Source organism: Marmota flaviventris, chromosome 6 (genome assembly GCF_047511675.1).
Source record: "Marmota flaviventris isolate mMarFla1 chromosome 6, mMarFla1.hap1, whole genome shotgun sequence".
Lineage (NCBI taxonomy): Eukaryota > Metazoa > Chordata > Mammalia > Rodentia > Sciuridae > Marmota > Marmota flaviventris.
The window spans coordinates 38,444,015-38,465,783 of NC_092503.1; the positions used below are offsets into that span (position 1 = coordinate 38,444,015).

The 21,769-nt window shown below is 38.5% G+C and overlaps 1 protein-coding gene across 4 annotated transcripts in view; it reads right to left on the reverse strand.

Moving 5' to 3' along the window:
• The window catches only part of Tpd52l1 (TPD52 like 1), a 90,423-nt gene that overhangs the window by 21,233 nt on the left and 47,421 nt on the right, over nucleotides 1-21,769 (reverse strand). The window contains exons 1-3 of one of the 4 annotated variants that reach the window (XM_071613063.1): nucleotides 16,787-16,858; nucleotides 16,342-16,457; nucleotides 6,862-7,010 (exon numbers count right to left, since the gene is read on the reverse strand). In XM_071613063.1, coding sequence (XP_071469164.1) covers nucleotides 6,862-7,010; nucleotides 16,342-16,457; nucleotides 16,787-16,820 — 299 coding nt within the window. In that variant the 5' untranslated portion in view covers nucleotides 16,821-16,858. Of the gene's footprint in view, nucleotides 1-6,861; nucleotides 7,011-16,341; nucleotides 16,458-16,786; nucleotides 16,859-21,769 lie in introns of those variants that run through there. The other 3 variants (XM_071613064.1, XM_071613065.1, XM_027947365.2) reach the window with 3 other exon arrangements.

The window sequence follows — 21,769 nt, forward strand, 5'->3', positions numbered from 1 at the left end:
CTTTCTGGGGGTTCATCTTGTTTATCCTCACTGTATCTCTAGTGCCTGAATTAACCACAGCAAGACCAACACAAACGCCAAAAGAAGGAGACAAGAGTCCAGTTCAATTCATTTCAATTCATTGCCTTCCCTTCAGTTACAGAGCCAGGAGGATTTGGTGTGAGGTTCCTAACTCTGGAGAACAATAGAGACCTTAGGTGCTCTAACGCCTACAGAGGAGGAGGGTTCTGTGGGGACCTGCACTTCCCAAGAAGGCTTGAATCTGGCCTAGGAAAGAACCATTCTTTGGCAAAGGTTTAGTATGTGGATATAGTGCCTACCACTTATTGGGTATTTCATGTGCACTAATTCATTCACCTAAGAATATTTACTGGCAGATTTCTTATTTGTTTTAAGTACAAGTAATCTTCCTGTTTTTCTAAGAAACTCAATAGGAATGTAGCCTTTACTTTTCAAACATTCAGTTTGGCTGGAATGGATAGAATTTAACAAAGACAGGTTAGTCATCTGGCTGGCACACAGGGATCTGTACTAGATTTTTCAGAGGATCTTTCTCTGCAAACAAAATAAGTAAAAGTCAAATAAAAATCTGTAATAGATTACAGAGGTACTTTGCATTAGGCAGAGGGGAGTGAAGGGAGGGGAGTGGGTTTAGGAGTAGGAAGGATAGTAGAATGAATCAGACATTATCACCCTATGTGCATATATTATTACATGGCCAGTGTGATTCTACATCATGTACAACCAGAAGAATGAGAAGTTATAATCCATTTATGTATGATGGATCAAAATGCATTCTACTGTCATGTATAAACTAAGTAGAACACATAAAAAAACAACCATTCTATTGACTTTTAATGTGGATTCAGCTTGTCATGACTCGCTAATTTGAAAGTCAGTGTTAATAATCAAAAAGAGAGAGCATGTAGTCATCTAAATGGTTTTGACTTTAAGGCATTTTTCTACATGCAACTAGAAGAAAGAATTAAAAATTAAACAGTCTTTTACATGAAGATATTTCATAGCATGAATACATTTCCTATTATGAGATTTAAAAAACAGCTTTCCTTGAATACAAAATATTTCACCAAAATATTGTACAAAAATATTTAGGATTGTTTCTTTCTAAAGGTTTCCTAAACATGTTATCAAACATAAAGTTACCACTTGTATCTAGGGAAAAAAAATCTGCTTCCTGCCTTGTACAATACGATGATGACCTGAAGGTAGGAGGAATGAACAACTAACTGTGTAGAGACTGGGTATGTACATGTTTTTAAATTAGGTCTTTAATCTTTACTGGTGACTTTCAAACTCAACAGTGTTGCAGTGGGCTCTTCATAAAAGGAGATAATAATCATTTCTGACCATAATGGCCTGGATGTCTTAGAAGCCCAACATCAAAAAATAAATAAGTCATAAACAAAACTCCAGTTTCTGTGCACCATGCACCTCTTAAATGCTGCACCTTAGGCTTTTACTTCTCTTTATGAAGGATGAAGCTATTAAGCTTTTCAAAGAGGTAGAATAGTTTAAATTCTGTTCTAAAACCTCCTGCCCTCTACAGACCTACCACGTGGTCTGCGGTACAACTCCGAGCGGCTTATTAGTGGGAGAATTTCATGGGTTCACAAAGCAGAACACTGAATAAATAAATGAAACATATGGGTTTGCAGACCCACCATGAGGTTGTATTTCCTAATTCCAACTTCTTTTTATCTACTAAAGAGATTCAGTCTCTCCCCTTGCTTCACTCTCATGCTCCTGCGAAGCCTAAAAACAACATAAAAAGGAAGGAGAAAACTGAGTGAGGGCGTTTTGGTATATTCTTAGATTCACTCAAATCAAGGTACATTAGAAACTGACAAGAACAACACCAAACCCCACACACAGATGAGCCCTTGACCTGCTCCTGTGTCCCTGAAATCTTTCTACAAAGGGGATAATTTGAGTCGGCTGTGTTAATTATTCCTACTCATCGGGTCCTATTGCAATTTGAATCCTACTGCAGAGTAAAATATGCCAGGATCTTTCATTAACATACCATAGATTTTCTTTTCATTATAAATCAAACTAAATAGGTCATGATTGCTTAATCAGTATGCAAAGTATTGCCTTTGGGAATCACACACATCCTCTGACAGCTGAAATTCTTTTTAGTACTATGAAATCTAATTCTACCCAATCTGACCCAACCACAGCTCCTCACTCCCTCATGTCCATTTTTCATCAGATGAGCTAAAGATCTTTCCTGGAACAGGTATCATGAACACTAACAGAGCCAGAATTTAATTAATTCTGGGGAAATAGATTTTATTTTCCTTCCTCCCAACCTAGGATTAAGACCTGTGGGAGACCAACTGTACACATGACTGAGTCACACTCCCCAGCTGGATGCTGAGGCGCTCAGTCACAGAAATGTGGCAGAGTTTTTCCCACCCTTCTTGGGTCCGAGGATCAGTGTCTCGTGCATGGGTATGTCTTGCTACAGCCCCATGGGTGAAGCTATGCTCACCTGTTCCTTTGTAATATAACCCCTTGCACTGTTTAGGATAGAATCTTCCATGGAAGTGCCTTGTGTGTGTCCTCTTCTCTTACTGTGCCTTTGGATGTGGCCTACCCAGGTGTCAGTCAACCTGCTGACAATGGACATCATGAAGATAGACTCAGCCGCCTGAAACCGATCCCTTGCCTCATTTGAATAGTTTATCCTCAATAAAAAGGGTTAGCGTGCTCTCTCTCTATTCCTGCGGACCCTTAAGGTCAGAGGAGCCGTCACAGAGGAGTCTGTCACCCATGAGCTTAACCACAATGCTGTGCTTCCAGGGTGGTAAACATACAATGCTCACCTCACAGTCGCATTTGGTCTCTGCATTTCTTTCACTGTCCACCTCCAAAAACACTGGGAAGTCCTGTCACACTGACCTCCAAATCCTATCCCCTCTCTGTGACTCTCTCTTATATCATCACCCACCTGAGCTACTACAGTGACCTCATAAATGATTTTCAAGTTTCCACAATCTACATTACACAAAGTAACTAGAGTAATCTTTTTAAGAGGGGAACTTGAACTGGTCACTCCTGCCTCCAACCATTCACTAGCTCCCAAAGTCCTCAGAACAAAATCCCCACTTCTTTTTGTGGTCTGGAAGGCCCCAAGTCTGTGGCCTCACTTTCTCTCACTACATTATAAATACAAGAAATTTCTTTTGGCTCCTGAAACCATCAAAGCTAGTTTTCACCTCTGGGTCTTTGCAACAACTTTTCCTCAGCCTGAAAACTCACCCCTCCAACATTACAAGAATGCATTTTTCTTGTTACTCAATAGTCTCAGCTTGAAGTAAACTCCCAGGACATCCCCTTCCTGGGCCTCCAGCACAGCAGCTCCCACCCATTCCTCCAAGTTACCTTCTAGCATGTCACCCTGTGTGGTTTCACTCCAACATTTCCCAGTATTTCCTCATTTTTGTTAATTTAAGTACTTGCTTCTTGCTCCTTTCCCTTTCAACACTCAATGAGAGTAGGAATCTTGTCCATTTTTATTGAATTCTACTATCTTGTGGGTCTAGACTAGATCCAATAATACCATGATAGTAGATACTATTAACACTTGTTGGATAAAGGAATGATTAGGAAAACCCCTTCAGTGGTTTTCTATTGCCTGTAGGCAAAGAAGAATTAGTTCTATCAACAGGTGCCATAAGGTCCAGTATACAGCAAGCCCTGATCCTCCTCTCAATCTCAATAGCACAAATTAACTGGATGTTCCTTAGGATGGGGAGCCTTCTCTCCTGCCTGAGTCTTTACCAGGCTGTACCACTCCTTCTGTACTTGTTGGCCTGACTACATCCTGACTCTTCCTTCAGAGCTCTGCTTAAACATCATCTACCTATGAAAACCTTCCCTGAGATGCAGGCCAGGCTCAATCTCCTTACAATCCCTCAATATCCTATATTCCTTCGCCTCACTTTTCACACTTAACATCTGACATGTAAAAACAAAACTGTCTTTATGATTATATGGTAAATTCTATAGTCTCAGGGAATAAATATGCTCTCTCCATCCTACAAAAAGCTTCACACTAAGTGGGTGGCCTGGCTACATCACCCATTTATTTTACATACAATGGAAAACACAAATCACATATTCTTCACTGTGGGAGTAGGCCAGAAGTCTTCCTTGAATTTACCTATTCTAATTATTCATCCCAGGACTCATAGGCATCTCTCCCTTCCCTGCCCATATCAGATGCAGGGTAAATTTAACATACTTGATGCTCAGATACTCCTAGCTCTCTTCAGCAAGAGAACTGCCCTGTCCTCCATTAGGATATCTTATTCTTGCAGTGATTAGGAAAGCCAAGGGGAAAGATCCTACTTCTTACACCCCAAAGGCAAGTTCATATTGGTATGATATAATATAAACTGAAATAAATGGGAAGGCAGCCAGACTCAGGAAATTAGAGGTGGTTCTGCCTCACACTGTCAGAGCCATTAATTGGTATTAACCTCCAAAGTACAAAGATGGAGGTCCAAACTACTGGCAGATAAGTTTATTTAATTTGGTGCCTAATATTTAACTGTACTTTTTTTGGAGACTATTCATCTGGTATTGCAATCCAGTGCTTTAAGCTGGTGCACATCAATGTGTGGTTTCTCATCTCCTTCTGTAATTGTCAACAACAGGTTGGGGAAGGTTGGTTAGCCTCTGAGATGAACTTATGTGCTCCAAGGTTCCATCCTGTCCTACTCTAAGATGTGCCATCATTCATCTGGATGAATCCTTGGGCACACAAGCACAAAATCCTACCGGACTGTTAGGTCATGTTATATGGGCAGAAGAATATTCTCCTTTCATATAGAAACCAAGGGCACAACATCAAGGAGACCTCACACTCCTTTCAGATGCAACTTCTCATGTGAGTACCAAAAAGTCTTAGATCTTAGAGCTTAAGAACCAGAAAGCAAAATTAGCCCCTAGCAAAATTGAAATAATTGCTATAATGGTACCTCTTCCTACACCACGGTTTCTCTAGGCCCAGGAGAAAAGTTCTGCAAAGAGAAAAAATTGATTCCCACATAGGTATTAGGAGTGCATGATCTTCTAATGAGTGATACTAGGGAAGAACATGCATAACTCAAAAGCAAAGATCTCTTAATGGTGGAACTTGAGGCTAAAGCTAAAGCCAGGGATAGGAAGTTTCTTAGATTTCCCCTATCAGTCCCTTGTCTTAAAACACAAGAAAAAGAAAAAAATCACTTCACATATGTGAAAACATTCTTCCCATTTGGTACAAGACACCTGACAAAGCAAAATATTTTAAATCATTAGAAAACTATCACCATAAATATTTTACATAATTTATAAAGTAAGTCAATGAAAGCATGATTGCAGAATAACCAAGATTACTGGTACTTTGCCTAATACAAGGCAAGACCACAGCAAACCCAAGAACATTCCTTTGATCTTAATCCATATTTAAATATTCCTTAGAGGATTAAAGAAAAGTACATCCTAAAAGATGAGAGGCCCAAGGTTTTCTTTTCTTTCTTTCTTCCCTCCTTTTTTTCATGTGTGCCTGTGTGTGTTACTGGGGATTGAACATAGGGGTGCTCTACCACTAAGCTACATCCTTAGTCCTTTTAATTTTTTTTTTTTTTTTTTTTTTTTTTTTGAGACAGGATCTCACTAAGTTGCCAAGAATGGCTGCAAGCTTGTGGTTCTCCTGTCTCACTTCACAAAGTTTGTGGGATTACTGGCATGTGTTATAACACCTATCATAAGGTTTTCTTTCAAAATTAATTTCCAAAAAGTCTGTACAAAAACCGCAACCATATTTGACAGCAAATGAAAATATATAGTGAGTGTGGAAGGAGGACAGAAGAAATAAGGATAGGTAGAAAGAAGACCAACAGGGAAGGAAAAAGAAATTGTTAATAAATCTAAGAAGCTCCGTGGACACCCTCACCTTCCTTCTAAAGCCAGTTTTCCTCCAGGCCTGAAGTCTTAAAATGCCCTTGAATCTTAGAGTCCTGAGAGTCTAGATGATTAATGCCTACACACCTTGCTAGGCTATACAATGTATTTTCTTTAGACTGAATAAAGCAAAGGAAAAGAAATATTGCCAGAGACTTATGATATGCGTATATGCCCAACATTATTAACTAGATGACCTCAACCTTGCAATCCTGAAAGAACTAGACCATTGTGACCCGCCCTGTGCTCCATGATTAAGAAAATTAAGCTCACCAGTCTGATGTCACCCCCGTGGTCTTCTTATGTTTACTATTTTAAAGGTTTCATCTAAATGGAAAAGCCCAAGACCCCAAAGTGCACCTTGCTCTGGAGTGCATGTATCCTGCTCTATCACTTGCTTTCCTATATAAATCTGTTTGTGCCTCTTTTGATGTGTCCTAAAATCCTTTTTCAGCCTAAGTCAATAATCTGCAGGTCTGAGCTGAGATTTTCTTCTCCCTCCTTGGGGACTTCTTTGGTTGCCTATCCAATGACAAGTGTCAAGTATTCTGAGAAAAAGAAAAGTACCTGCCCACTTATAATTTTCATAAGAAACATCTCCAATGTTTAAAAACATATAGTAAAAACATTTAAACTATAAAATTCTGTAAAAGTAGTCTAAAAGGAATGAGTTTTAGTCAAAGTTTTTGTTCCTCTAAGCTTTTTATAGTTTCTTTCACATGCAACATATTTAGTGATTTTTATATCTCTTTATTTTGCTATAAGCACCAAATCAGCCTCACAGGATGAACAAAATGAGCCTTGTAAGATAAACAAAAGCCCTGGAAGATTGTGAGATAGTGGCTCTCTACATATTTAAATCAACACTGTAGAAGTGATACTCACGCAGTAGTGGTCTGCATGTCATGCCAGCTTTTGCTGAAGTTCTGCTTTAATTCATTCATCAGGTTCATGCCGAGTTTTTGTTTGATCTCAACCAGATGCCTTTCTTTCGCTGACAAAACTTGTCGTAATGTTGTAATTTCGTCTTCTAGCTACAGGTAGGAGGAAAAATGATAGAGGCAAAATATCAAACAGATGAAAGGTACATTTCCAAAGGCTATAGTGCTCCAGAGCAGCCTCTAGAGCCTAATGAACTGTCTCATGCTTGGCTGTCCCAAACACATGCTATACAGATGGGAGAGTCTCACAGCACAAACTACAAAGAGAAAATTTTAGTTGTAAGGATTATAAAAGTAATGAATATTCCATATAACAAAATTCAGATCTCACAGCCAAATACAAACACGGAAATAAATCACCTGTAACCTAGTAGGAAATAGCCGATTGTGCTTTGGTTCTTTCCTTCCATTCTCCCTCTCTTCCTTAACAATGATGCTAGGATTGAACCCAGGTCTTTGCACATACTAAACACTGACTCGACCACTGAGCTACACTACATCCTCACGGTATTTTTTTTGGTTTCTAATTTAATTCCCATTGGAACAGTGTTAGGAGGTGAGACCACTAAGGTGATTAATACCATCACATAGGAGTGGGTTAGTTATTTTGGGAGTGGGATCCTGAAAAAAGGATATTATAGTTTAGATATGAGGCGTGCTCCTAAAACTCATGTATGAGACAATACAAAAAAGTTGAGAAGTGAAACGATTGGGTGTTGGGAACCTTAACCTAATCAATGCATTAATCCATTTGAATTGATTAACTGGGTGGTAACTGCAGGCAGGTAGGGGGTAGCTGAAGAAGGTGGGTTGCTGAGGGCGTGCCTTTGGAGTTTATAGTTTTTTGCTGGTGGGTGAGAGTTCTCCCTGCTTCCTGGTGGTCATGTCCTGAACTGCTTTCCTCCTCCACACTCTTCTGCCATAATGTTTTGCTCACTGCAGGCCCATGGCAATGGAACTGGCCATCTATGGACCAAAACCTCTGAAACCATGAGCACCAAATAAACTTTCCCTCCTCTAAAATTGTTCTTGTCAGGTCTTTTGGTCACAGCAATGAAAAAGCTGACTAAGACAAAGGATAAATACTGATGCTATCCTCTATCTTGTGCACCTCCACTTGGCCTTTTCCCATGTTATGACCCAGCGTGAAGGCCCTCACCATATGCCAGCACCATGCTCTTGAACTTCCTGGCCTCCAGAACTGGGAGCCACGTCAACTTCTATTGCATACAGTTTACACAGCCTGTGGTATTCTGTTATAATAGCAGAAGTAAGACTAAGACTAATCTTCCTAATGTTTTTCTAAAGTTGTACATGGATATAATTTTTTAACAAAAATTGATTTTGCACTACATACTTTATTTTATAAAACAGATTCCAGTGTTGCTAGTCAGTATTGCTTACTTTTTGTCAACTTCATGTAGATGCATTGGTGCAGGTGTGGACATGGCAGACACCGTGGTTCTACCAAGCTACTGCCTTAAGGACAGGAGGATGCATATACTGGTGTGATTTGTGTTACTTTTTCAAAGTGGTAAACATATCAATCATCATCTCATTGTTCTTTGTAATTCTTCCTTCACTCTTCTTTCCCCTCCTAGACTTTCCCTGTACACATCAGTCAAACATTGACCTTCTTTCCTCCATTAGAGTTTGGTTTGCATTTTGTAGAATTTTTATATAAATTTAGTCATACACTATATACTCATCATATTGCTTTGTTCACTTGGCATACTTATTTAAGATTTAGCCATGTTGCTGCATTATTATTCATGTTTTTCCCTCTTCATTAAAAAATAGTAATCCACAAGCAATAATACATGTTGGACCGTCTGTGGGGGGAAAAGGTCCACTCATACATTGCTGGTGGCACTGCAAATTGGTGCAACCACTCTGGAAAGGAGTATGGAGATTCCTTAGAAAACCTGGAATGTAACCACAATTTAACCCAGCTATCCCACTCCTTGGTCTTTACCTAAAGGACTTAAAATCAGCATACTATAGTGACACAGGTTCATGGATGTTTACAGCAGCTCAATTCACAATAGCTAAACTGTGGATGTCCTTCAATAAATGAATAGGTAAAGAAACTGTGATATATATACACAATGGAATATTACTCAGCATTAAAAAAGAATAAAATCATGGCATTTGCAGGTACATGGATGGAGTTGGAGAATATCATGCTAAGCAAAGTAAACCAATCCCCCAAAATCCAAAGGCCAAATGTTCTCTCTGATAAGTGGATGCTGTCCGTAATGGGGGTCGGGGGCACAGGAAGAATGGAGGAACCTTGACTGGGAAAAGGGGAAGGAGGGGAGGAAGGGGGCATAAAGGTAGGAAAGACGGTGGAATGAGATGGACATCATTACCCTAGGTAAATCTATGAATGCACATATGGTGCAACTGTACATCATGTACAACCAGAGAAATGAAAGGTTGTGCTCCATTTTTATACAACGAATCAAAATGCATTATGCTGTTATATATACCTAATTAGAACAAATAAATAAATTTAAAAACTAATAAAGAAAAAATAAAAGTAGTATTCCACTGAATACATAAATGACAGTTGTTTCTTCACTTTTTGAAGTATATTTGCATTTGGCTAATACAAATAAAGCTGCTAAGAACATTCATGCACTGGGGCTCTGTATGAACATATTTTTTCTTCCTCCATGCTGCAGGAAAGCACATTTCTTCAACATTACAACATTGCTCTTGCAATTGTAATTTCTAACAAAGGAGCTGTGCAAAATACCCAGATTGGAGAGTGTTCTTGTATCCTATAAAAATAAATTTGAATCTCCACAAGGTCTAATTTTAATTGGTTGTCATACTTAAATTGTCTGCACTATACATATAGATGTGTTATATGTATTACCCTAGTAATTGTGATTAAATTTATATTTTTGCTTTCTAAAAAGTAGAAATATTTGTGGATTTTCTTTGTCAAGCCAGGAAAGAATCATTAAGATTCCCTTAGCTTCCCACACGCATGAGGTTAATAAAAATATGCCAATTTTCTAGATTTCTCATTTAAAAATTAAAAGGGAGGAAGAGCTGTGTCTCAGGTATGTTCAAAATGTCACTCTACTTTTGAGCATGAACTACATAACTAACCCATTACACGTCTTGTAAATGTAAATGTGTTCTCTAGGGCTGGGGATGTGCTCAGTGGTCAAGTGCCCCTGAGTTCAATCCCTCATTACACCTGGACCCCAAGAAAGCACTTTAAAGGATGATGGTGGTGAATTTGATTCCCTCATTTGACAAGGAGACTTTCTAGAACTAGTTCTATTAATGCGTCTCAGCTTCAGTTCAAAGAAGAGTCGACCAGAGAGCATTGTTAGAATGCAGAATCCCAGCTATGTGCCCATTTTTTTTAATGTTCTGAGATTCAAAAAGTATCCCCAGATACTCTGATGCAGATGGTGTGGAAAATCCTCATATCAAATTTGGAACAAAATGGAAAAAGGTAAATTACATTAATTGATTAAAATATTTTCTATATTCTTTCCATTTAATTTAAAAATAATTATTTCTTCATTAGAAATTTATAGCCTGTTTCTTTGGTTTCTTGATTCTCTAGAAGATCTACTTGTAGGATAAATACTTATGATCAAAATTAGATATCTAAACTTGATTATTTAAATATGAATTGCAGGGCAGGGGTTGTGGCTCAGGGGTAGAGTATCTGCCTAGCACGTGCAAGGTGCTGGGTTTGATCTTCAGCACCACATAAAAATACATAAATAAATAAAATAAAGGTATGGTGTCCAACTACAACTAAAAAATAAGTATTAAAAATATGAATTGCAGCAAAATAACAAGTGTTGATACAGATGTGGAAGAACTGGAACCTCTGAATGTTGCTGGTAAGAATGTGAAATAATTCAGCCACCATGGATCACAGTACAGTGATCCACAGTTTCTCAGAAAGGTAAGTTCAGAATTACCGTTTTACCCAGAAGTTCTACTCCTCGCTATATACCCCCAATAAACTGAGAACAGTTACTCAAGCAAATACCTGTACACCTGTTTACAGCACAACACTAATCACAATAGCCAAGAGGTGGAAACAGTCCATAAATATATAAATAGTAGTTTATGTTACAATACTATTTATTCAACTTTAAAAAAGAAATGAAGTATTGATGCATGCTCCAACATGGAAGAACTTCAAAAACCTTAGGCTACAAGTGTCCATCAAAAATGAATGGATAAAGAAAATGTGGTATATATACACAATGGAGTTTTATTCAGCCATAAAAAATGAAATTATGTCATTTGCAGGAAAACTTATGCAACTTGAGACCATATGTTAAGCAAAATAAGCAAAACTCAGAAAGTCAAGGGTCTTATGTTTTCTCCCATATATGGAAGCTAGAATTAAAAAAGAAAAGAAAGGTGTTGGGAGGCGGGGTAGAGGGGTGGTGATCACATGAAAAGCAAAGGAAAATCAGTAGAATAGAAGGAAGGGACCAGTGGGTGGAAGAAGAGAAGGGAGAGGGGAAGTATTGGGGAGGGATATTGACGAAATTATACAGTGTGCATGTACAAATACACAACAATAAATCCCACCATTATGTACAACTATAGTGCAGCAATTAAAAAAAATAGGCTTCCTGAAAGAAGCCAGACACAAACATCATATATTGTATAATTCCATTTATTTGAAATATTCAGGCACTTTAAATCCCTGTATAGATTTAGATTAGGTAAGCCCCTGGGTCTCTATATAGAGTGCAAGTGGGACATTGCCAGAGGCTAAGGAGGTGGGAATGGGAAGCAACAGCTGAATGTACATAGTTTCTTCTCAAGGTGACAAAAATGTTTGGAACCACATTGAGGTAGTTGATTATAATACATTGTGAATACACAAAATGCCACTGGATTGTTCATTTAAAAATGGTTTATCTTATGTTCTGTAAACTTGACAAAAATGAATTAACTAATCCAAATTAGCTAATAAATTAATTTCAATCTGAAATTTATGTTACGATTAAAATTTCATTTTTCTGTTTTACCAGCAATCAATGAAATGTATAACTAAAACCCAGAAGTAAAACTTTCATCAGTATGAATCACCAGTGTACTGTTTAGGAGTGATATCATTTGGTGGCTTTTACATACTGTTTCAAGACCTGCCTCTTCAGGCTCTTCCTGGCTTGAGGAGAAAGTGCCAGAAAAGAAAAATGAAAATGCACATACTATCTGGGCAGGGCATAACAATAAGGCCTATTGACCATAAACACATGTGAGCTGCTCACTAGCCCAATCCAAAAAGAGGGGAGATCTTGGGGAAAGGACACAGAGAGAAAGGCCCAGGGCTCAACGCTCTTCTTTAAGAGCCTAAGAGATAGTAGCTGAGGGCAATGTGCATTCTTAGGGACATATGTACCAAATGAAGAAGCAAAAGAGTCAAGACAGAGTTGGAGGAAGCACAAAAATAGGCTTTGCCTACTCGCTAATACCATTTGGTGTATTTCCAACTCCTATTAATATGTATTTTTTCTTGAGTCATTTTATCTAGGAGCCATTGGCAGTATTTGATTATTATATAACCACAAAATGGTCAGTACTAATGCCTACATTTCATCCTTTCCAAAAATCAAGACACATTATCAATAATTCCAATGCCAGGCACAGAATGCATCTTAGTGAAATTAAAGTGGAAGTGAGATGACAGTAACAGAATAATTCATCAAGTTTATTTTAAGAGAGAGAGAGAAATTAAAATGTTTCAAAACCTCAAAACCAGCTGGTAACAAGACAACAAATATCAGAAACAAAATAGTACTTCTTGGTACATTGATAAAGTTTGTAAAAAATGCCTATTCTACTTTGAGCATTTGCAAACATAAATATTTTCATAAGCTGCACAATAATTTCAATTAACTCTATTAACTGGACTCCTTCTATGCACAAACCATCACACCAGATCAGAGATGATGGTGGCTTCACATTCACAGGACTTTCAAGAACACACATATAGCATGACCACAACAATAAATTAAAGATCAAATTCTATTAAAAGAGATTTCTTTAAAAATATTTATTTCAAAAAGATGAATTCATCCAAGGTGAAGCCTTTTTGACATGACTGGCTTATGTCATTTCTTCCACCTAAAGAAGTCTTCCTGTTGCCAGCACTTGATAAACACACAAAATGCTGGTTGTGTGAGCAACCATGGGTTGTGAGAAAGTAGAAGTCTAAGGGCATCCTCCTGGGGGATCCACAACAAAGCAGGGGAATAAGGCTGGGGGAAGTGAGATGAAAGGCTGGAGGAGGAGGGATCCACCACAGCAGGAAGGCAAGAGGAGGACATGTGGGAATCAGGAAGAAGAGTGAATTAAAGTACAGACTGCAAACCTGGCACATCAGAGACCTGCTTTTGGCAAAGCAGTAAAAGGTGGGAAGTGTATGTATACACAGAGGCCTTGTTCTGGATCACAGCCACCCTTGCATGCCTGGGTCAAAGGCAGTTATCCAATAAGCTGGCCTCTGGGGAATCTTGGCACTCAGGTGGCTAACAGGCTAGTAAGATCTCCCCTTGGACAAAGAGTACTGTTCCTTTTGACCAAGGGACCTGGAAGAATGTCTGTGAAGAGTTGAGACCAAGGAGCAGAGTTGTCTCCAAGATGCCTTAATTATTCTTAAGGCTGGTGGTGAGACTCCTGAGATAGATCTGGGTGACCTTGTTATAATGAAACCAGAGCACTGAGGTAAAATCTGAATGCATCTGTGATGTGAAAGGACCAGATTTGCTCTGTGTGTGCATGTGTATGTTTGTGCACATGGATGCATGTGCACATGTACTTGTAAACGATGAGAGCAGATTTAGGAAAAGAATAAGCATAAAGCAGAGGTGCCTTGAGGTGAAGGAAGAAGAAATGGAAATGCAAAGAAAAATCACAAGGATACCTTGCTTTGCTTTTCGCTAGCCCTGGGGCCCAGAGTCGAGCCTAAGTCACTATGATGATACCTTTGGCAACATACAGTACTTCAACTGAAGAAGGCAGAAATAAGACAGGAAGCTCTTGCACTGAAGGCTAATGCATTATGGAGGATGAAAGCATGAATCCTCATAACTTGAACACAGTATCAAAGAGTCTGGTGTTATCTTCAGAAGTCAGGCTCCAAACATCTTAGAAATGAACTTTGCTGGAATCTTATTACAGTGGCCAAATGAGACAGGAATTTATAAAAACACTACTAGTTTTTTGGTATTCAAAGACATCCATTTAAAACCAGTGCTTATTGGGCTGGGGTTGTGGCTCAGTGCTTGTCTAGCTCATGTGAGGCACTAGATTCAATCCTTAGCACCACATAAAAAATAAATAAATAAAATAAAGGTATTGTGTCCATCTACAACTAAAAAATATATTAAAAACAACCAAACCAGTATTTACTGTTTCGTTATTACAGAATAAATGCTCATTGTTGACCATTTAGAAAATATAGAATGTGGGCTGGGATTGTGACTCAGTGATAGAGCGCGCGCCTGGCATGCAGGAGGCACTGGGTTCGATCCTCAGCACCACATAAATGTAAAATAAAGATATTGTGTCCACCTGAAACAAACAAACAAAAAAAATATAGAATGCAAAAAACATAAATTCATACATGTACCTGTGTACATGTCAGTCATTGCAGAACCCAGAAGAAATCAAGGCATTTTATAGCTGCTGGTCTATAACAGAGGATGTGCTTGTACATAGGTCACAAAGCTCTCAGAAGAAGAAGTTGTTTTAGCTTAGAGTTAGTTAGCTTACACCAGTCTGCAAGAAAAAAAAAAAACTTCTGGGCAATGCTGTTGACATGAACAGGTCCTATGAACCAGAATTGGGGGCCTTAAGAAAATGTGGGGCTAGCCCATTACCCATTTAGGCCAACTTTGGTCTGTGTACTCTGGTCTGTGTGGCCAGTTGGTAGCCACAGACAGAACCAGCTAAAGACCCAAGCCATTTGATTTGAGGCACTGTGTTACTGAAATAATTTCTCCTTGTACCAGAGGAACAAGCTGCTCTTTAGATTTTAAAATAATATTACTTTAAAGTCAAGGACAGAAAGAAAAATGCCACATGATATCACTAATTTGTGGAATCAAAAAAAGCTGATCTCATCTAAGCAGAGGAGATCAGTGATTACCGGAAACTGGAAGGATAGGCAGAAGGGGAAATGGATTAGTCAACATGTATAAAATTACCGAGAAGAAATAAGTTGTGGTATCCTATTTCACAGTAAGGTGACGATAGTTAACAATATTATACTATATATTTCAAAATAAGCTTCTAGAAGAGAAGATTTTGGGTGTGTTCTTACCACAAAGCAAGGATAAATGTTTGGGGTGATGGAAATGCTAATGACTCTGATGTGATCACCACACACTGTATATCTATATGGATACATGCCGCTGCACCTCACGACTATGTGCAACTGTTATGTGTCAATTAAAAATAACATTTAAAGATATTTTTAATGAAATTATTTTAGGATGTGTCTTGTAAAAGCATCTGGAAAGTCCTTCATATTATGTTGAGCTATCATAACGTATACTACCAGAACAGAGTGGGCTAAGAGGCGGTGGATATGGTAGAGCTCAAAGCTGTGTCCTGAGCCTGTGCGAAGGTCCTGGGCAGGAAGGGAAAGCTTTGCTTCCAGTGGGAAAGGGAGCCTCCTGCCTTGTGCACTGTGAACAGAATGCAGAAGGATACTGGTCTCTGTCTCTCCTGTTCTGCTGCTACATTCTATTCAAGGAGTCCTTTCTTCAGCCTCTCCACCCAGAAAGTAAAGCTCCTCAGCACCAAATCTAAGGATGAGTGGGTCCTGCAAAGGCTTGCACAAGACCTGTACTCACCATGAGACCAGCACCCTCCTCTCCACTAACCCAGATCCCATGGCAACTACACAAGATATAATTAACCTTCAATTAATATAGCTCTCCTCTCCACCCCCACTTTATTATTCTGCAAAAGAGTAAATTTAGTTGATTCCATACTTGAATTTTTCATAATTAAAATAAAAACACCATTTCACAGAAAGCTAACTGACTTAAAACAAATAGCTCTTAAAGAGGAGCTTGCATTTGTACAAAGCCTTTAAGAAATTCCATCAGGTGTGTAGGTGATGTATCCCATAGTATCATGATACTAAAAAGAACAAGAAGTACATATTTAACAGTAGTTATTGCTGTTGATTAAAACAGCGCAACCGTTCATTTTACCACTGTAACCAACAGGTAACTAATAATTAGCTCTACAAAAATAACTTGGAGAAAAATCAGTCATCTTGCAATGTATTTATAACAGTTTTGTAAACAAAAGACCAAATAATTGCAATATGGGACCTGTATCAAACTAATATTAATGTTCAAGAACCAAGACAGAAATAGCAAATAAAGAAGATTACTACACATACCTGAACTAATTCTGCCTTTAACTCCTCCTTCTCCTCCTCAGAGAGCATGCTAGAGAAGTCAGCACTGGCTACTGCATCCTCATCTCTTCCTTGCAAAGGTTCCGTCTCCAACAAACCTTTAGGCAAAATCAATAAACATAATGCAATTTAAAAAATAAATTGATGCCAGCTTCTGTTTCCATAGCCTGGAGAACTAAAGACACTGGGTGACCCTCCCACTGGAAAACGAAAACTTCCAGAAAAGAAAAATTATCATCCTAAATGTGTAATGAGCTCTAAGAGCACAAAGAATGCTCAGGAGTCAGAAGTGAGAACAGAAAGCCCGAGATGTAAGCACAATAAGTTTCATCAACTTTTATCTTTGCCACACAGGTGAATTCCGGGTTTGCTTTTTACTATGTCAGGGGGCCCAAGACCCACCCAAGAAAGGGGTTTAATGTGAGACCTCTGTAGAAACCTGTGTCCCTGCAGAGTGACATCCCAAGAGGCAGGTGAACTAGAAATGAATGGCTTTCTTCTCCACAGGGGTATGCCCATCTTGAAACTCGGCATCTAATGGACAGACAAAAAAAAAAAAAAAAAAAAACACCCATCTGCTGAGAACTGATAATCCTGAGTGGAACTGCAGGTGAACTTATCACTTAAATCTACTCTATTGCGGGCTTCAAAACAATCTCCAGACCAGAATTTAAAATAGGAAGGCTTTTCCCACTTTGGATGTGGCAAGAGTCCCAAATTGCAACAGTAGCAGCTGCCAGGAAACATTACAGACTAAGATTCTGGCAGGGGACAACCAAAGGACCAGGTTTCTTGATGCCATTATTGTGCCGTGGTCTAACTACAGGACAGCTCAACTTGTAACTTGCTATACAAGAAAAATGCCTTCTCATTTAAATATAAAGAAGTTCCCAGGAAGGCCCCTGGGCATCTGGCAGACATCCTGTGCCTGTGTTCTCTGGAGGACCCAGGAAACAGGCCCAAACATGTATAGAAGCTTCATTTACAATATGATTCCTGACAGAGCTGGCATTTACAGATCTGTGGAAAAAGGAGAGCCTTTTAATAGACTGTTCTGAAACAAAGAACTATCTATGTAGGAAGTTTAGACACCTTCACGCCATTCACTGGGTCAAAGCTCTGGACATTCTAGAAGACAATCCAGGAGTTTATACTTGTGAACCTCTGGGTAGTAGGTCATTCTTAAACAAGACACAATAAGGGTAAACCAGGGAAGAAAGGATGGATAAGATTAAAAATGTCTCTTCATCAAACACTGCAAGAAAATGAAAAGACAGCCACTGACTAGAAGGTACCTGTCATATACATAATGAACAAAAGATTTGTTCCTAAAATACACAGAATTTCTGCAAACCAATTTTAAAACCAAAAAAAATAACCCAATAGAAAAATGGGTCAAAAGACCCAAACATATTCTTTCTGGGAAACAATCACAAATGGTTGACAAGCCTAAGAAAATCTGCACAACTTCATTGACACCCAGGGGAACAGTAGTTGAATCATTCATTTCACATTGACTGGGTTGGCAAAAAGTTTCAAGTTGATATTACTAAATGCTCATGACCACATGGAGGATCCAGATCTCACATGCTACTGTAAAGAATATAAATAAATAAAAATAACTTGGAAAATAATTTAGCATTACCTATTAGAACTTAATTTTCACATACTCTACAACCCAGCAATTCAACACCTATGTATGTTTCCGGTGTTCTACAAGAGCCTCAGATACTATAAATGAACACAGAGGTCATTAATAACAACTTTCATGCAAAAGTCCATAAACAGGACATTGCAGAAGTATGCCAGGGTGCAATTACACAACACAGGCTTGACAGCCCCAGCGCAGAGTGAACAACAGCTATCCACACCATGTGGATAAAATTTTAGAGACAAGACACTGAATGAAAAACACAATTTTCAGAAGAACAATAAAGTATAATTCCACTCACATGAGATCCCAAAGCATGCAAACTAAATAAAGTATTGTTTAGCATAAAATTATGTTAAAAAAGTCAGATAAGGATAAAGAATTCAGGACTGTGGTTTTCTTCGATGAAGACTATAGGAACAGATGGAGGCTATAGGAACCCTATAGGATTAATGGCAATGCTTCATTTTTGGGACACAGAATTTCTGTGCATGTGTATGTTCTGTATTTTAGCCTTATTTTGCAAATATTCTTTTCTTTACTTACTTATTATTCCATAAAACAATTAAAATGAATTTTATATGAAATGAAAAGACAAAGGTAAAAATTACCCTACATAATCAGAACATGTCAGGTAAAGCGTAAAAACATGGCTCAAGTTTGCATGGATCTTCTGAAGCTGGTCTTACCCTGAGTCCCTCAAACCCACATCCTTTTGTCTGAATCAGCAGGGTACCACTATCACCTTGCACCACTGCTAAAACTCTAACACACATTCGTAACTGGGATCTATCACTGATCCAATGCCATCAGACCCTTTTCCTTCTACCCAGAGGCCAGTTTCAATGCTAAGAAACTTTCTTCTTCATAAGTAACATTTGTTCAGTGTAGAAGACAGTAGAATAAAATGATCCATTATTAATTAAAGTCGTCATTAATCATACTACCTAAGAAGAGTAATCACTTTGGTTCTTCCTTTCTTGTATTCCTTCCAAGTATAGATACACTGTCTTGTGTACCTGTACAGCACGACTTATTTATTCAATGGGATATTATAAATATCTTTTCATGTCTAAAAGCACATATCCATGTTTATATATTTTTGATAACTGTATTTTGCTGCACTGATGATTGATGATTTATTCTGTTTCTGGGAAGCTGCAGTGAATATCTCCTAGCTAAATTATTAGTCAAAACATAGATGATTTACTATACATCGGAATATTTAGTCAAAGGGCAAGGACATTTTTAAACCTATTTTCAAATTGTCCCCAGAGAGTATACATCAATAATATGCAAATACCAGAAACCTATGAAAATACAGACTTAGGAGAATATAGAGACTCTTACCACAACAATGCAACTACAGACTATTGGGTGGAAATATTTAATTTATTTATCCAGTAAATATGCTTATATGTAGTCAATGTATTTTTAGCTAATGTTTTATGATACTGTCTAAACCAGGAATCAGAAGAAATTCCAAGCACAGGTACAAGAAAGGATGCAGAAGGTAAGCTCTACCCTACACTAGGGGTTAGAAGAGAGCAATGGTGGTAGAAAGTACAAGGCACTGTAGTCTTCTCCCCAACTCACCCTGGCCCAGGGACTTACAAATATTGCTCAAATTTAACAGGAACCCAACTGCTCAATCTTCCTTTATTTTCATAGTCTGAGAAGACACTGGTCAGAGAACTGGTCAGAGAGCTCCAAGAGCTTAGACTTTTCAAGACCTAAAATATCTTTACTATCTCCCTATATTCTAGAAAGAAAGTCCAAATCTTATGTAATGTATAGCTGAATTGGGAAACTTCTAGTGAAGATAGGAAGAGGCAGACCCAATACCCAGCATAAATGATAAAGTGAGATATTCTGCACTGGACTCCGACCCCACTCTTCAGAGACCTCATAACTCTTTCAGAGTCTCACTGCCAGAAACCCCTCATTCAAGAAAACTGCCCTGAGACCAGGTTGCTAGCTAGTCCAGGTCCAAGTTTCCTCTCTTCTTTTTCCATTTGTGCATCTATTTCCCTGCCACATCCTATCCCAGTGGGTGTTTTCGGAGTTGAACAGTTCAGCACAAGGTGCCACATTAACACAAACAAAATGCAAACAAGACCTGGTGTGTTCAGCAGAACATGTTCCACTCCCTGGGTCAGGAAAGCAGCAATCAAGTTATGAAGTCAAAGGATAATTACAGAATTAAGGAGTAGATAAAAATAGGAGTTAAATTTTAAAAAGGGGGGGAGGGGTGATTTACCAGTTAAACTGAATCCAAATCAGGAGAGAAAGAAAGAGAAAAAAAGGAAATGATAAAAGATACCAAGTAACAGATGATGAGAGAATCAACTATAAAATTATAAGATTACCTGTTACCATAGAAGCAGATATTAAAGATTAAAAACATACATTTTGATGAAAGCAGCTATCATTGGGAAAATCCACTCAAGAATCACTATCAGTACATTATGAGCCAAAGGTGTCAATTGTGCCCCTCTCTTTGACATAGAGCAAAGAGGGCTATAGTGGGAGTTGAGAGAGCCGGAATTCTAGTTGTAGTTTAGCACCTAACTAGCAAACTACATTTGACCTTGATTATTTTATCTGTAAAATGGACACCTATAGGATTGTTGCTAAGATTCAATGTCACTTGCTTCCTTGGTAAGAAGTTGGTACCCCTGCAGCAGGGACTGAGGTTACAGGCCCCAGCCAGAGGTCTGGATGGAGGAGGGAAGAGAATCTCCCAACAATAAGAGACAAAGCAAGGCTGAATCTGCCTGGAGGGTCAACTGGGCCTAAACTCAGCTAAAGGAGATAAGATCACAAGTAATGGGTATAGAAAAACCTCAGCATCAGAGAATATCACATTCCCTGTGACTAAAGAACCAGAGACAAATGTGAAGCACTGCATGGGTCACATGAGTCCTTCCTGACATACAGTCTTTCCTTGGACTGGGACAAAGGAAAAGGGGAGCTAGCTAGAAAAGGAGAAGACTGACCCAGATGGTAATCATTTATTGAAGAATTGGGAATTATTTATAGGGGCTTTTTAAAATGACTGCATTGTAATGGACTAAGCCTAATATTATTCTCTCACTGCCCCAAACCTAGGAGCTCAAATTTAAATCAGGTATGGGTTTAAAAAAAAATACTGAGCACATGTATGTATGGGCACCAAGATGTAATGTGAATGAAATCTGCAACTATGCCAAGGAGTATTTTTCACTTAAGGAATGCCATTTTACTCTTTTACAAGCAAAATTACACATAAATAATATGTTTAATAATGGTAACAAAGAATCATAGGTCTGATTCTAGTGCAGAAATTGCACTACTCTATTGGCCAAAGGAGACCTCTGGAAAGCAGGTAAGTATTCAAGTATTTGTGTCAGGTGCTACCATAAATTTGCTATCACTATACCTAAAATTGGCCAACAATATTCCCATCTTTGTGCCATTTGCATAGATGAATGGCACAACAAACATGACTAGACTCATGAGTTATCACTTTGGTTTGATACCAGACTTGCTGATGTGGAATCACACTCAATCCGAAGCTGTTGGGCCCTAACTAAGACTAGTCTTGCTCCAAAGCCTAAGTTCCTCTCTTTTTCTGTTTTACAGAGAAGAGAGATTTATTTCTTATAGTTTTATAGCTGAGAAGTCAAAAGTCAAGGGTCCCACACTTGTGTGTCTCCTTGCTGTATCATCCCATGGAGGATGGGCAAGACAGCACTCATAAGAGAGGAAGAAAGGGGA